This window comes from Salvelinus namaycush, chromosome 14 (assembly GCF_016432855.1).
Source record: "Salvelinus namaycush isolate Seneca chromosome 14, SaNama_1.0, whole genome shotgun sequence".
In the NCBI taxonomy this organism is placed as follows: Eukaryota; Metazoa; Chordata; class Actinopteri; order Salmoniformes; family Salmonidae; genus Salvelinus; species Salvelinus namaycush.
This window is the reverse complement of record NC_052320.1, coordinates 23,818,493-23,832,821: the sequence shown is the minus strand read 5'-3', so window position 1 is coordinate 23,832,821 and position 14,329 is coordinate 23,818,493. Positions and strand designations below refer to the sequence as shown.

At 41.7% G+C, this 14,329-nt stretch overlaps 1 protein-coding gene across 1 annotated transcript in view; it reads right to left on the bottom strand.

Annotated features, from left to right (window-relative positions):
- Positions 1–14,329, bottom strand: part of LOC120059294 (AMP deaminase 1-like) — a 35,772-nt gene that overhangs the window by 9,206 nt on the left and 12,237 nt on the right. The window contains exons 5-7 of the mRNA XM_039008242.1: positions 11,277–11,442; positions 10,177–10,399; positions 8,011–8,140 (exon numbers count right to left, since the gene is read on the bottom strand). Coding sequence (XP_038864170.1) covers positions 8,011–8,140; positions 10,177–10,399; positions 11,277–11,442 — 519 coding nt within the window. The remainder of the gene's footprint in view (positions 1–8,010; positions 8,141–10,176; positions 10,400–11,276; positions 11,443–14,329) is intronic.

Sequence of the window (14,329 nt, the reverse complement as noted above, 5' to 3'; positions counted from 1 at the left end):
TCCTCAAAAAGTTATACAGCTGCACCATCGAGAGCATCCTGACCGTTTGTATCACCGCCTGGTACGGCAACTGCTTGGCATCCGACCGCAAGGCGCTACAGAGGGTAGCGTGTACAGACCAGTCCATCACTGGGGCCAAGCTTCCTGCCATCCAAAACCTCTATACCAGGCGGTGTCAGAGAAAGGCCCTACAAATTGTCAAAGACTCCAGCCACCCTAGTCATAGACTGTTCTCTCTGCTACCGCACTGCAAGCGGTACCGGAGCGCCAAGTCTAGATCCAAAAGGCTCCTTAACAGCTTCTACCCCCAAGCCATAAGACTGCTGAACAGTTACTCAAATGGCTACCCATACTATTTGCATTGACCCCCCTTCTTTTAACGCTTGACTAAGCTGTTTTCTCGCACATTGACTCGGTACCGGTATCCCTTGTATATATCCTTGTTTATTTAGTAAATATTTTCTTGACTCTTATTTTCCTTAATACTGCATTGTTGGTTAAGTGCTTGTAAGTAAGCTTTTAACAGTAAGGTCTAACTTAACAGAGCTTGAGAAACTCCCCAAATCCAGATGTGAAAAGCTGATTCAGACATACCCAAGACGACTCAAAGCTGTAATTGCCGCCAAAGGTGCTTCTACAAAGTATTGACTCAGGTGTGTGACATCTGTATTTCAATTTTTATAAATTAGCAAAATTTCATTTGTATTTTTTTTACTTTGTCATTATGTGGTATTATTGTATCCATTTTAAGTTCAGGCTGTAACAACAAAATTGGAATACCTCAAGGGGTATGAATACTTTCTGAAGGCACTCTATTTGCAGTGCCACTGCTTTCTAACTATTCAAGCTAGGAACTCCAAACGAACTTCAGGGGGATGGAAACACTTCATAAATGTATAGATTCTTTCATTCCTCCATCCTTTAATCAGTTTAAATTGGCATACATTTGCATATTAGAACAAATGCCACAACTCTGTAACCGTATAAGCTACAGTGGTGGAAAAAGCACTCATGTCACGACTTCCGCCGAAGTTGGTGCCTCTCCTTGTTTGGGCGGCGTTCGGCGGTCATCGTCACCAGCTTTCTAGCTGCCACCGATCCATGTTTCTGTTGTCCATTTGTTATGTCTTGAGTGTACACACCTGGTTCCCATTAAGTTATTATTATTTCCCTATTTAACCCTGGTTCCCATTATGTTTTGTGCGTGATTATTCCTGGTTTGTGTTAGTCATGTGTGTTAGGTTTGTTATCCCTGCGTGGATTATTTAGGCTGATTTATTTTTCCGAGTAAAGTACGTTATTTTACTCAGTTCTGTGTCCTGCGCTTGACTCCATCCTCACCTCTGCACAACTGACATATGACAACTCAATTGTCATACTTGAGTAAAATTAAAGATAATTTAATAGAAAATGACGTAAGTACATTTTGGTTTTAAATATACTTAAGTATCAAATGTAAATGGAATTACTAAAATATACTCAATTATCAAAAGTAAAAGTATAAATCATTTCAAATCCCTTATATAAAGCAAACCAGAGCACTATTTTCTTGTTCTTTTTTAATTTACGGATAGCCAGGGGCACACTTGAACACTCAGACATAATTTACAAATGAAGCATTTGTGTTTAGTGAGTCCGCCAGATCAGAAGCAGTAGGGATGACCATTGATGTTCTCTTGATAAGTACGTGAATTTGACTATTTTCCTGTCAAAATGTCACAAGTACTTTTGGGTGTCAGGGAAAATGTACGGAGTAAAACGTATATTATTATCTTTAGGAATGTAGTGAAGTAAATGTTGGCAAAAATATAAATAGTAAAGTACATATACTCCAAAAAACGAATTCAGTAGTACTTTAATGTGCTTTACACCACTGATAAGCTATAAAAACAAAACCAACTTTAGAACGGACCGACTGCTCCAACTTAGATTGCTTGAGAAAATATTTATGATAGCGTTTATACTTAAACAATATTTAAATGAGCTCCAAATACATTTCAATGGCAATAACAGGGCCATAGACTTAGATGGGGGACATTTGGCCGTGCTACGCCTCTTTCACCATTTAAAATATCAACTCCAAACCAACATTGTCTGACCCTACTTAGATTGCATTAAACAACTTTTTGATACTATTCATACTTTTTGAACAATAACCATTTAAAATGTGTATACATTAACATGGGTTTGAATGAGAACCATAGGAATACAGATGTTGCTATTCAAAATGGTCCTGCTCCTTTGCCAATTTAGCTATAAGACCAACTTTAAAACGCTCAGGCTATCCTAACTTAAAACCTTTATAAACTAGAATTAAATACATTTACGTGAAATAACTCACCAACAGTAACTCTTGAACCGTTAAAGCTAGAGACAGACTTGCTCGTGGGGGAGTGCCAATTGGCTGTCTCCGGCCATCCCTCCAGAAATATACCTTCTGCTCCTTGTAGTCCGCAATACCACGCTCAAACTTTTTCCGCTTGTTTGTCTTTGTCTCCTTCGCAAGTTTGTCAATGCTCTACCCAGCACCAAATGTATTGTGGACCTGGCTGAATTGGTACTAACCTCCAACTATTTTCTCTTCAGAGGAAACTTTTTCCTCCAGACCAAAGGGACAGCGATGGGGAGCTATGGCTCCTAATTATGCTAACCTATATCTAGGAATGTTTAAAAAAACAGGTGGTGCTGAATCCAGACCTTAACCATTTTCTCTCAAATATTCTCCTAATTCTGAGATTTGGATGACATTTTCGTGATCTATACTGTCACCCAGGAAGAACTTTTGGAATTCCATCCTTACCTAAACTCTATGAACACCTTCAGTTCACCATTATCTATGACCTATCACAAATCAGTTTTCTTGATGTGATGGTTATTAAGGACAAAACCTCCCTCTCTACGGATCTCTATAGGAAACCTACGGACAGGAATAACCTCCTTAGAGGTGACAGCTTTCATCCACGTCCACTTATTAAAAGTCTCCCTATAAATCAATTCAGTCGTATCAGAATAATATGCAGCTCTGATGCTTCTCATCAGAAACAGACCACGGAAAAGGGGATACAAAAGGCAATTGGGTAAAACATGCCAATAATCGTTTTGAAGGTCTAACACAGTTGGAAAGCCTTCAACCAAAAGTCAAAGAAAAAGCAGAACATGTCCCATCATGCCTTACCCAATATTCAACATTGGGGAAGGCATTTAAGGACATTATCAGGAAGTACTGGTACATTATTGATACTGACCCATAATTGAAACCCATTTTTAATTATCCCCCACATATAGTTTTTAAAAGACCCCCAAACGTGAGAGATACTGTGGTTAAATCTGATTACCCACCAGAGAAAAGGGAAACTTTTTTGGACAAGGTTCGGGAGGGTAATTAAAAATGTGGCCAACGTGCTCAATGCAGCTTTACGTACAAATGCAACTAATTTACCCACCCCCGCACAGGACAAAGATTTAAGATCAAGGGCCTGATTACCTGCATGTCCACCAATGTTATTTACATGTTGAAATGTCCTTGTGGTCTGTCTTACATAGGGAAAACCCGCAGAAGCCTTAAGACACGGATCAGTGAGCACCGCAGCAATACATGGACAGGTGAGACAACACATCTGGTTGCTGCTCATTTTGTACAAGCTAAACATCCTATTAGTTCTCTGAGATACAGTGGAATAGAAATGGTCAAGATGTCACGCAAGGGAGGGGACATTAAGAGGAAACTTCTTCAAAGGGAATCTTTCTGGATCCACAGGCTCAACACACTCTCCTCTTGGCCTTAATGAGGAGTTTGACTTGAAACCATTTTTATAGTTTCAATATAATGTCTAAATAGTTTAAATTCTAATTGAATATTGTATGTATATTACTGTAAATATTGATCAAATTCCCTGTGTATGATCATATATTGTGATACATTGAATGTTAATATTGTGAAACTATGTTATCAATTACAAAAATTAACCTCCTGTTTCAGGAAGTGATGTCACTGAGTACTCCCTTATATTTAGGACCTCCCACCAGGGATATGGATGCCTGATGAAGACCTGTCAAAACATTGTTAATAAATATCACCTGGGAGCATGAGCAGCAGTGTGCGGCGTTGTCCTTTCTGTTTTCCGTGAATGAGAATATGTACATATAAATAGAGGGATGAGCGATGGCCGAGTGGCATAGGCAAGGTGCAATAGATGTCATAAAATACAGTATATACATATGATATGAGTAATGTAAGATATGTAAACATTATTAAAGTTGCATTGTTTAAAGTGACTAGTGATCCATGTATTAAAGTGGCCAGTAATTGGGTCTGAGTTAGTGATTGATGTTCAGCAGTCTGATGGCCTTGAGATAGGTGTTTTTCAGTCTCTCAGTCCCAGCTTTGATGCACCTGTACTGACCTCGCCTTCTGGATGGTAGTGGTGTGAACAGGCAGTGGCTCGGGTGGTTGTTATCCTTGATGATCTTTTTGGCCTTCCTGTGACATCGGGTGGTGTAGGTGTCCTGGAGGGCAGGTAGTTTGCCCCCGGTGATGCTTTGTGCAGACCTCACTATCCTCTGGAGAGCTTTATGGTTGTGGGTGGAGCAGTTGCCGTACCAGGCGGTGATACAGCCCGACAGGATGCTCTCGATTGTGCATCTGTAAAAGTTTGTTTCTGGTGACAAGCCAAATTTCTTCAGCCTCCTGAGGTTGAAGAGGCGCTGCTGCGCCTTCTTCACCACGCTGTCTGTGTGGGTGGACCATTTCAGTTTGTCCGTGACGTGTACGCCGAGGAACTTAACTTTCCATCCTCTCCACTACTGTCCCGTCGATGTGGATAGGGCGCTGCTCCCTCTGCTGTTTCCTGAAGTCCACGATCATCTCCTTTGTTTTGTTGACATTGAGTTTGAGGTTATTTTCCTGACACCACACTCCGAGGGCCCTCACCTCCTCCCTGTAGGCCGTCTCGTCGTTGTTGGTAATCAAGCCTACTACTGTAGTGTCGTCTGCAAACTTGATGATTGAGTTGGAGGCGTGCATGGCCACGCAGTCATGGGTGAACAGGGAGTACAGGAGAGGGCTGAGAACGCACCCTTGTGGGGCCCCAGTGTTGAGGATCAGCGGGGTGGAGATGTTGTTACCTACCCTCACCACCTGGGGGCGGCCCGTTAGGAGGTCCAGGACCCAGTTGCACAGGGCAGGGTCGAGACCCAGGGTCTCGAGCTTAATGACGAGTTTGGAGGATACTATGGTGTTAAATGCTGAGCTGTAGTCGATGAACAGCATTCTTACATAGGTATTCCTCTTGTCCAGATGAGTTAGGGCAGTGTGATTGCGATTGCGTCGTCTGTGGACCTATTGGGGCGGTAAGCAAATTGGAGTGGGTCTAGGGTGTCAGGTAGGGTGGAGGTGATATGGTCCTTGACTAGTCTCTCAAAGCACTTCATGATGACAGAAGTGAGTGCTACGGGGCGGTAGTCATTTAGCTCAGTTACCTTAGCATTCTTGGGAACAGGAACAATGGTGGCCCTCTTGAAGCATGTGGGAACAGCAGACTGGGATAAGGTTTGATTGAATATGTCCGTAAACACACCAGCCAGCTGGTCTTCGCATGCTCTGAGGACGCAGCTGGGGATGCCGTCTGGGCCTGCAGCCTTGCGAGGGTTAACATGTTTAAATGTTTTACTCACGTTGGCTGCAGTGAAGGAGAGCCAGCAGGTTTTGGTAGCGGTATTGTCAGTATTGTCCTCAAAGCGAGCAAAGAAGTTGTTTAGTTTGTCTGGGAGCAAGACATCGTGGTCCGCAACGGGGCTGGTTTCTCTTTTGTAGTCTGTGATTGACTGTAGACCCTGCCATATACCTCTCGTGTCTGAGCCGTTGAATTGTGACTCTACTTTGTCTCTATACTGACGCTTAGCTTGTTTGATTGCCTTGCGGATGGAATAGCTACACTGTTTGTATTCGGTCATGTTTCCGGCCACCTTGCCCTGATTAAAAGCAGTGGGTCGCGCTTTCAGTTTTGCGCGAATGCTGCCATCAATCCACGGTTTCTGGTTGGGGAATGTTTTAATAGACGCTGTGGGTACATCATCACTGATGCACTCGCTAATAAACTCGCTCACCGAATCAGCGTATTCATCAATGTTGTTGTTTCGACGCTATACGTAACATATCCCAGTCCACGTGATCGAAGCAATCTTGAAGTGTGGCATCCGATTGGTCGGCCCAGCGTTGAACAGACCTGAGCATGGGTGCTTCCTGTTTTAGTTTCTGTCTATAGGCTGGGAGCAACAAAATGGAGTCGTGGTCATGTTTTCCGAAAGGAGGGCGGGGGAGGGCCGTATATGCATCGCGGAAGTAACAATAACAATGATCCAGGGTTTTGCCAGCCCGGGTCGCGCAATCGATATGCTGATAACATTTAGGGAGCCTTGTTTTCAGATTAGCCTTGTTAAAATCCCCAGCTACAATAAATGCAGCCTCAGGATATGTGGTTTCCAATTTACATAGTCAGCACTTACAATGCACGTGTGGCCAACTTCTGGAAAATAAGTAAATTTGCTTACTGGGTAGTTATTATGAGTTTTCTTTGTGGTGTACTGACCGTGCTGGAACAACGAGACGCATCACCCTTGCAAAATAATATTGCAGTTTTGAAACTGCAGTAAAAGTGCAGTAACTGCAGTCAACTGTGGTATTTTGGATGCAGTACTTGCAGAATAACAGCAGTGTACTGCAGTTATACTGCATTCTAACTGTGTGCTGCAGTTATACTGCACTCTGACAGCAATTTTTTTCAGGGCAGCTGACTCTGTGTGGTCTGCAAACATCAAAGTGCATGTCCATGAGTCTCAGATGGTATTTTTGTGTCTCAAATGGTATGTGCACGCGCAACCTGTAGACTTTTGTTGATCTCCTGAGTCATTATCTTTGTTCCAGGGCGTCAGTATGCTATGCTCATACCAGTCGGCGCACTAGCTCTGGTCCAGGGCGTTATGTTAACCACTGTTTCTTGTGCAGCTAGCTAGTACACACTAGCTAAGCTAACTAGTACTGACTAGCTAGGTAGAACACACTAGCTTGCTAGTACCTAGCTTCTAATTATAAATGTAATACCAGTACCCATACTGTTGATGGCGGTAAGACACCATCCAATTTGGCACCATTCAACATCCTGTATAATCTCATATGTCTCACAGCATCTGTGGCGTGAGAAGGTATCTGCTGGAGCCAGAGCCTAAAGTGAACAACAGGGGGAGCGGAGCACACATTTGCTATTAGGGCACAGAAGCAGAAGTCCAACCCTGGTTGTAGGAAGTTAAGCAAGTCTATTCTAGTAATAAAGTATTATTTTATCTAAAGCCATTCACAAATATAAGGTATTTGTTGAAAGGAGAGACTTTATTTTGTCATTTTGTCATAGCCGTCATTTTTATAAATGAAATGAAACTAGTGTAACAGGGTGAAGATTGCCCGTTACAAGCAGTTAGTTTGAGTGTTGCTATCATGTTAAATATGCTCTGTGATTGACTGTCTAGGGCCCTGTTTTTGTGCAGAAATGGAGGAACTGTGCTTTTACCGGTATTTCCAGCATTATCCCCTAGTTGCTGTAGGTAGAAAATCCTAGGAAATATTCTGTAATTGACACAAGCTGTCTCCAATCAATCAATGTCTGGTTGTGCGTGTGTGTGTTTGGCAGGGGGATCGCCTGAGCCATGGGAGGCGTACCTCTACGAATCTTAATCGCACAAAACCTATTTGGAAGGGAATCCTATTTGTAGATCAGTGATTATACAACTCACTTTGCTCAAGCTGATCCTATGTGTCAATTAGGGGCAGTTAAAGGGGAGAGTCAATGAAACCAACCATGGAAGTATACTGTAGAAACTTTGAGGGGTAATCCTGACCGGGACTCGACCAGGGTCCAGCGACTGTCAAGCCAACATCTTAAGAGGTCTTAAAAGGCTAATAACAGGCTAATAAGATAGGCTAATGCTAATATGTTTTGTAAGGCGGTAGCTATCTACCTTCCTGCAGTTGTAGAAGTCCCTGTGGGGGTTCAGCTTCAGCTCCTTCATCTCCTCCATCTCGTTCAGCATCTCATGCACATTGAACTTGGACATGAGGAACTTCAGACGACGGTGAGTGTACGTCTTACTGCCACCCAGGAGAGACAAAAAGGACAAGCAAACATGTCATGTGGAACTTAGAAAGTTGTAAGACATTTCGTGGTGTAATATGTAGTCCATATGTTGGACTATTTGTTCCAGACCAGCACTAAGGCTGTGTTTACACAGGCAGCCCAATTCTGATCTTTCACCCAATTATTGGCAAAAGAGCTGATCTGATTAGTCAAAAGACCAATTAGTGGGGGGGGAAATCAAAATTGGTCTGCCTGTGTAAACGCAGCCTAACTCACTTGATTCAAATTATCATAGTGCTAAATTTAGATCAGAATTAGTTGAATCAGGTGTGTTAGAGCAGGGTTGGTTCAAAAGCCAGTACATACTGTAAATACCAGTGGCGAAAAAAGTACTCAATTCTCATACTTGAGTAAAAGTAAAGATATAAAACTAAAAGTAAAGACAAATAACTATTAAAATGGTTTTGAAAAACAATCGTATGCTTCAATTCTGGGTCACATAATATAGCTACATATAGCTAATCTCATTACAAATATACATGTTCACTTCATTACAAAAGCAGTCTTAAATGTTCTTACTGTATGGAATTTGTGTAACTGTATTTTTGGGATACATATGGAAAGTATGAACAAATATAATAAAGTGTTTGATTTTATGCATGTTGAAAATGTCTGGTCAAGCATCTCTGACGCTTTTTCACCGTTTAAACCCGAAACAAAACTCTCTCCTGAGAGATGACAGGAACGCTATTGTACATGAGTTAAAACAACCAGTTGGGAAACTGGCTCCACAGTATATATTATAATTCAGAAATGTTCACAAGTTGTTCACTGTTTTCACAAGAAACAGACTGACACACATTTTCTGTTTTGACTGAGTTTTAATAGAAAATTACTCAAGTAAAAGTCACCCAGTAAAATACTACTTAAGTAAAAGTCTAAAAGTATTTGGTTTTAAATAAGTAAATGTAGTTGCTAAAATATACTTAAGTATCAAAAGTAAAAGTAAAAATCCTTTATAATAGGCCAAACAGACGGCATAATTTTCTTGTATTTTTATTTACGGATAGCCAGGCTCACACTCCAACACTCCGACATATTTTAAAAACAAAGCATTTGTGTTTAGTGAGTCCGCCATATCAGAGGCAGTAGGGATGACCAGGGATGTTCTCTTGATAAGTGTGCAAATTTGACAATTTTCTGTCCTGCTAAGCATTCAAAATGTAACGAGTACTTTTGGGTGTCAGGGAAAATGTATGGAGTAAAAAGTACATAATTTTCTTTAGGAATGTAGTGAAGTGAAAGTAAAAGTTGTAAAAAATATGATAGTAAAGAAAAGTACAGTATTTTTACTTAAGTACTTTACACCATTGGTAAATACATACTGCTGTGACTTGGCTGCGTTGGAGTTGATCTCCCGTCGTGAAGTAGCTACAGAATTGTTAATGGGATATGTGATGCTCCATACCCATTACAGCTTGGCTAATGGAAAGCCTTGTAAGGAATTTTTCAAATAACCTGTTCTTGGCAATACTTTATTTTGTTCTTGATTCAGTAAAAAGTGTATCTTATAAATGTCAGTGTCCAGTTGGTTCTCCAAAAACAGAGAATTTTCAGAAAGATATTAAATCCACGGTTTGCACCGAGTGGGCATTTCCCTCGCCATTTTAGCTTCCAGAGATCTTGCATTTCCCAACATCTTTGCAGGAACTAGTTGTTTCTATGAGATGCAGCCACAGCCACGCGTAGAAGTAGATGAGAGCGAGTTACACAGTGTGACCAAAACAAAGATCTACACACATCCAAGAGGCATTTCTCACTCGATCCAAAACGTGGATTTAATATCTTTCTGAATATTCTCTGTTTTTTGGAGAACCACCTGCAACTGGACACAGACATTTATAAAATACACTTTTTACTGAATCAAGAACGAAGAAAGTATGGCCAATGAAAATTCCTTTCGAGGCTTTCCATTAGCCAAGCTGTAACGGGTATAGGGTATCACATATTCCGTTAACAATCCTGTAGCTAGTCATGCAGTAAGACTCACGTTGGGCCCTGTGCAATCAGAGCGATGAGGAAGTTCATGTCGTCGATGAAGGTGATGTAGTCAGGGGCAGGCATGTTCTCTATGGGTTTGTGTTGGTCGGCCGCTGCCGCATCTTTGTATGTATAAATGACACCGTCCTTCATACGGGCTACCCAGCTCAGGTTCTCAGGCAAGCACTTGGTGTTGAAGGGGTCTTCGCCCTTCTTGGGTGGCGATGTGAAGACTGGCAAACAAAATGTTAGCTGTTAGACACTTTCTTGGCAGTAATCAGTGGCGGATTTAGGTATAGGCGACATGGGCAGCCGCCCAGGGCACCATGTTACCGGGGGCGGCACGGGGTGCCCGCACAATTTTATTTTGAATGGTGACATTTGCGCAATCGGTTTTATATCGCTCATTTGCACGTCACGTCAATGATATCATGTCACCGTGTGGGACTGTGGGTCAATTAACCTTGGTCGGAGTAGGCGCCCTGATTCTAGTTTTTGAGCTTGGCAGGCTACTACCGGGGAAGGTCTCCCACTCAGAAGTACGAGATGGGGAGGGGACGGGGGTAGGTTGACCTCAGGTCTCCCCACTGGAAGCCCGAGGTAGGGGGAGTGAGGAAATCTATCAAACACCGCACCTCTAACTTTGTACAGTACTAATACAATTAGTAAAAATCAGTCACACTTCGAAATGCTACCAAATAAACCACAATTCATTCATATTGTGAATATACAGTTTCACTTTGTTGCATTTTTTTCTGGTTAGTGCGAAATCGTTAATAATAATATAAAACCAGTCTGCACACCACCAAGGTGAATTGTTTTAGTCTTGACTCTTGGTTGACAGTGTTGGGGGATGGGTAATGTATTGATGCTCGAGTGACAAATCAACAAAAATGTGTTTCTATTTGTCTTTGTTACTTATTTTTGATATTAATGAGTCTTATTTTTGTATATATTTTTATATTTATATAGGGGGGGGGGGTTCGGCCAGGGAGCCATACAAGCTAGAACCACCACTGGCAGTAATAGTCTGTCACGAGAAACTACTGCATGCGTATCCCAGACATGCCCTCTCGATTACGTTCAAACTTGTCAGCCTAGTCTGCATACCTGGTTGCACTGTGTGTTCAGGCTTAAACGGCTCTCCCTCAATTTCCCTCAGGTACTGGGATGAGGTGAGGGGGAAGCGCTGGAAGGCCAGCCTCATGTACTTCTCTCTGATGGTTAGAGCACGGTAAATGCCCTTACAGGACAGCTCAAAGTCGTCCATGGTCACCTAAGAGTAGAGAGGGGAATGATGTATTAAGGGCCCTGTTCCAATGCATCGCTCCATCCCTCCGTTCCTTGAAGTAATCACTGATCTAACAAAAATGGATAATTGTCAGCAAGTTATCGGTCGTTCACAATGGACCAAATGATTATGTAATATTCATAAGTGGATTATGTAGTAGTGCTTAAATTGGGAAAGTGAGCAACAAGCAGTTTGATAAGCAAGCCCCACCTCCTCCTGATGATTTCTCTCTGTAAATGTCAGAGCCACATTACTGAAATTTAAACTCAGACGACCTTTGCTGGGTTCTTATTTTCCAGTCTAGAGGGATCTATTTATGTGAGGAGATTTCCCTACAGGAGGTCAATGACACAGACCCAGAGACACATACTAGCCATAACGGTCAAGTTCACACCCAGGGCCATGGGCAGCCATGCTACTCCTCCAACATCCAGCTCAGTTTAACCCGTCAATAAGGACACTGCTCCACAACATGTAAACAGGGTCAACGAGACTTCATTCTGCTGCTATTTGAGGAGAGAGGGAGGAGGAGACATACAGTACCAGTCAAAGGTTTGGACACACCTACTCATTCCAGGGGTTTTCTTTATTTTTTACTATTTTCTACATTGTAGAATAATAATGAAGACATCAAAGCTCAGGGATGGAACAGCTTTTGAGCATCTGAACTTATGGTTGTTTGTGGGGGAAAGGGGTTGAGTGTGTGTGTGTGTGTCCCACATCTGTTGCTAGGGCATAAGGATGTTAGGGACAATATAGGATGAATCACCATAATTGTTTGCAAAAATAATAATTGCTTGCTAAATATGTATTTTTTTGCAATGGCAATCCTGGTTATAGGTAACAATCCTTTGCATGAACTGTCTACATTATTACGCATATTATTTTGTTAATTATGGAAATTTAAATATTTTAGATATATTTTTTAATAGCTATATATAATGCAAATCGAAGTGAGGACGATGGAAAAGCTTTGGCGGTTGATCTGCTTCTGTTCTGTGGGTGGCACTGTGTGCTCTTTTCGAAGGATGGGTCCAGGTCTCTCAGGGCCCTGGGATACGGGGGGACGGGGGTGGTCTGCCGGTCACTAGGATGACAACCCAAATTGGGATGGGGAGGGGTTTTAGAGGGTGGAATAGTTGGGAACAATTGGAGGTTTACTTAGTAGAATGCAAATATCATGGAATAGCTATATGGACACTCAATCACTATGGTATTTTTAATGGTGAGTTTACAAACATACAGTAACAGTCAACATTTTGGACACACCTACTCATTCCAGGGTTTTTCTTTATTTTAACTTTTTTCTACATTGTAGAATAATAGTGAAAAAATCTAAACTACGAAATAACACATATGGAATCATGTAGTAAGCAAAAAATTCAAAATATTTATATTTGCGATTCTTCATAGTAGCCACCCTTTGCCGTGATGACAGCTCTGTACACTCTTAGCATTCTCTCAACCAGCTTCATGAGGTAGTCACCTGGAATGCATTTCAGTTAACAGTTGTGCCTTAAGTTCATTTGTGGAAGTCTTTCCTTCTTAATGCGTTTGAGCCAATCAGTTGTGTTGTGACAAGGTAGGGATGGTAAATAGAAGATAGCCCTATTTGGTAAAAGACCAAGTCCATATTATGACAAGAACAGCTCAAATAATCAAAGCGAAACAACAGTCCATCATTACTTTAAGACGTGAAGGTCAGTCAATTCTGAACATTTCAAGAACTTTTAAAGCTTCTTCAAGTGCAGTCGCAAAAACCATTAACCGCTATGATAAAACTGGCTCTCATGAGGACTGCCACAGGAAAGGAAGACCCAGAGTTACCTCTGCTGCAGAGGATACGTTCATTAGAGTTAACTGCACCTCAGATTGCATCCCAAATAAATGCTTCACAGAGTTCAAGTAACAGACACATCTCAACATCAACTGTTCATTGGAGACTGCGTGAATCAGGCCTTCATGGTCGAATTTCTGCAAAGAAACCACTACTACAGGACACCAATAAGAAGAAGAGATTTGCTTGGGCAAAGAAACACAAGCAATGGACATTGTACCGGTGGAAATCTGTCCTTTAGTCTGATGAGTCCAAATTTGAGATTTTTGGTTCCAACCGCCAGGTGAGATGCAGATTAGGTGAACGGATGATCTCTGCATGTGTGGTTCCCACTATGAAGTACGGAGGAGGAGTTGTGATGGTGTGGAGATGCTTTGCTTGTGACACTGTCTGTGATTTATTTAGAATTCAAGGCACACTTAACCAGAATGGCTACCACAGCATTCTGCAGCGATATGCAATCCCATCTGGTTTGGGTTTAGTGGGACTATCATTTGTTGTTCAACAGGACAATGACCCAACACACTTCCAGGCTTTGTAAGGACTATTTGACCAAGAAGGAGAGTGATGGAGTGCTGCATCAGATGACCTGGCCTCCACAATCACCCAACCTCAACCCAATTGAGATGGTTTGGGATGAGTTAGACCACAGAGTGAAGGAAAAGCAGCCAACAAGTGATCAGCATATGTGGAAACTCCTTCAAGACTGTTGGAAAAGCATTCTTCATGAAGCTGGTTGAGAGAATGCCAAGAGTGTGCAAAGTTGTCATCAAGGCATGGCATGGCTACTTTGAAGAATCTAAAATATATTTTGATTTGTTTAAAAACAAATGGGTTACTACATGATTCCATATGTGTTATTTCATAGTTTTGATGTCTTTACTAATATTCTACAATGTAGAAAATAGTACAAATTAAGAAAATCCTTGAATGAGTAGGTGTCCAAACTTTTGAGCTGTACTGTGCATGTGTTATTGTGTACATGTGTACATAATATAGAGCTGGAGGGATTTTCAATGCACCGGCAGAACAGAG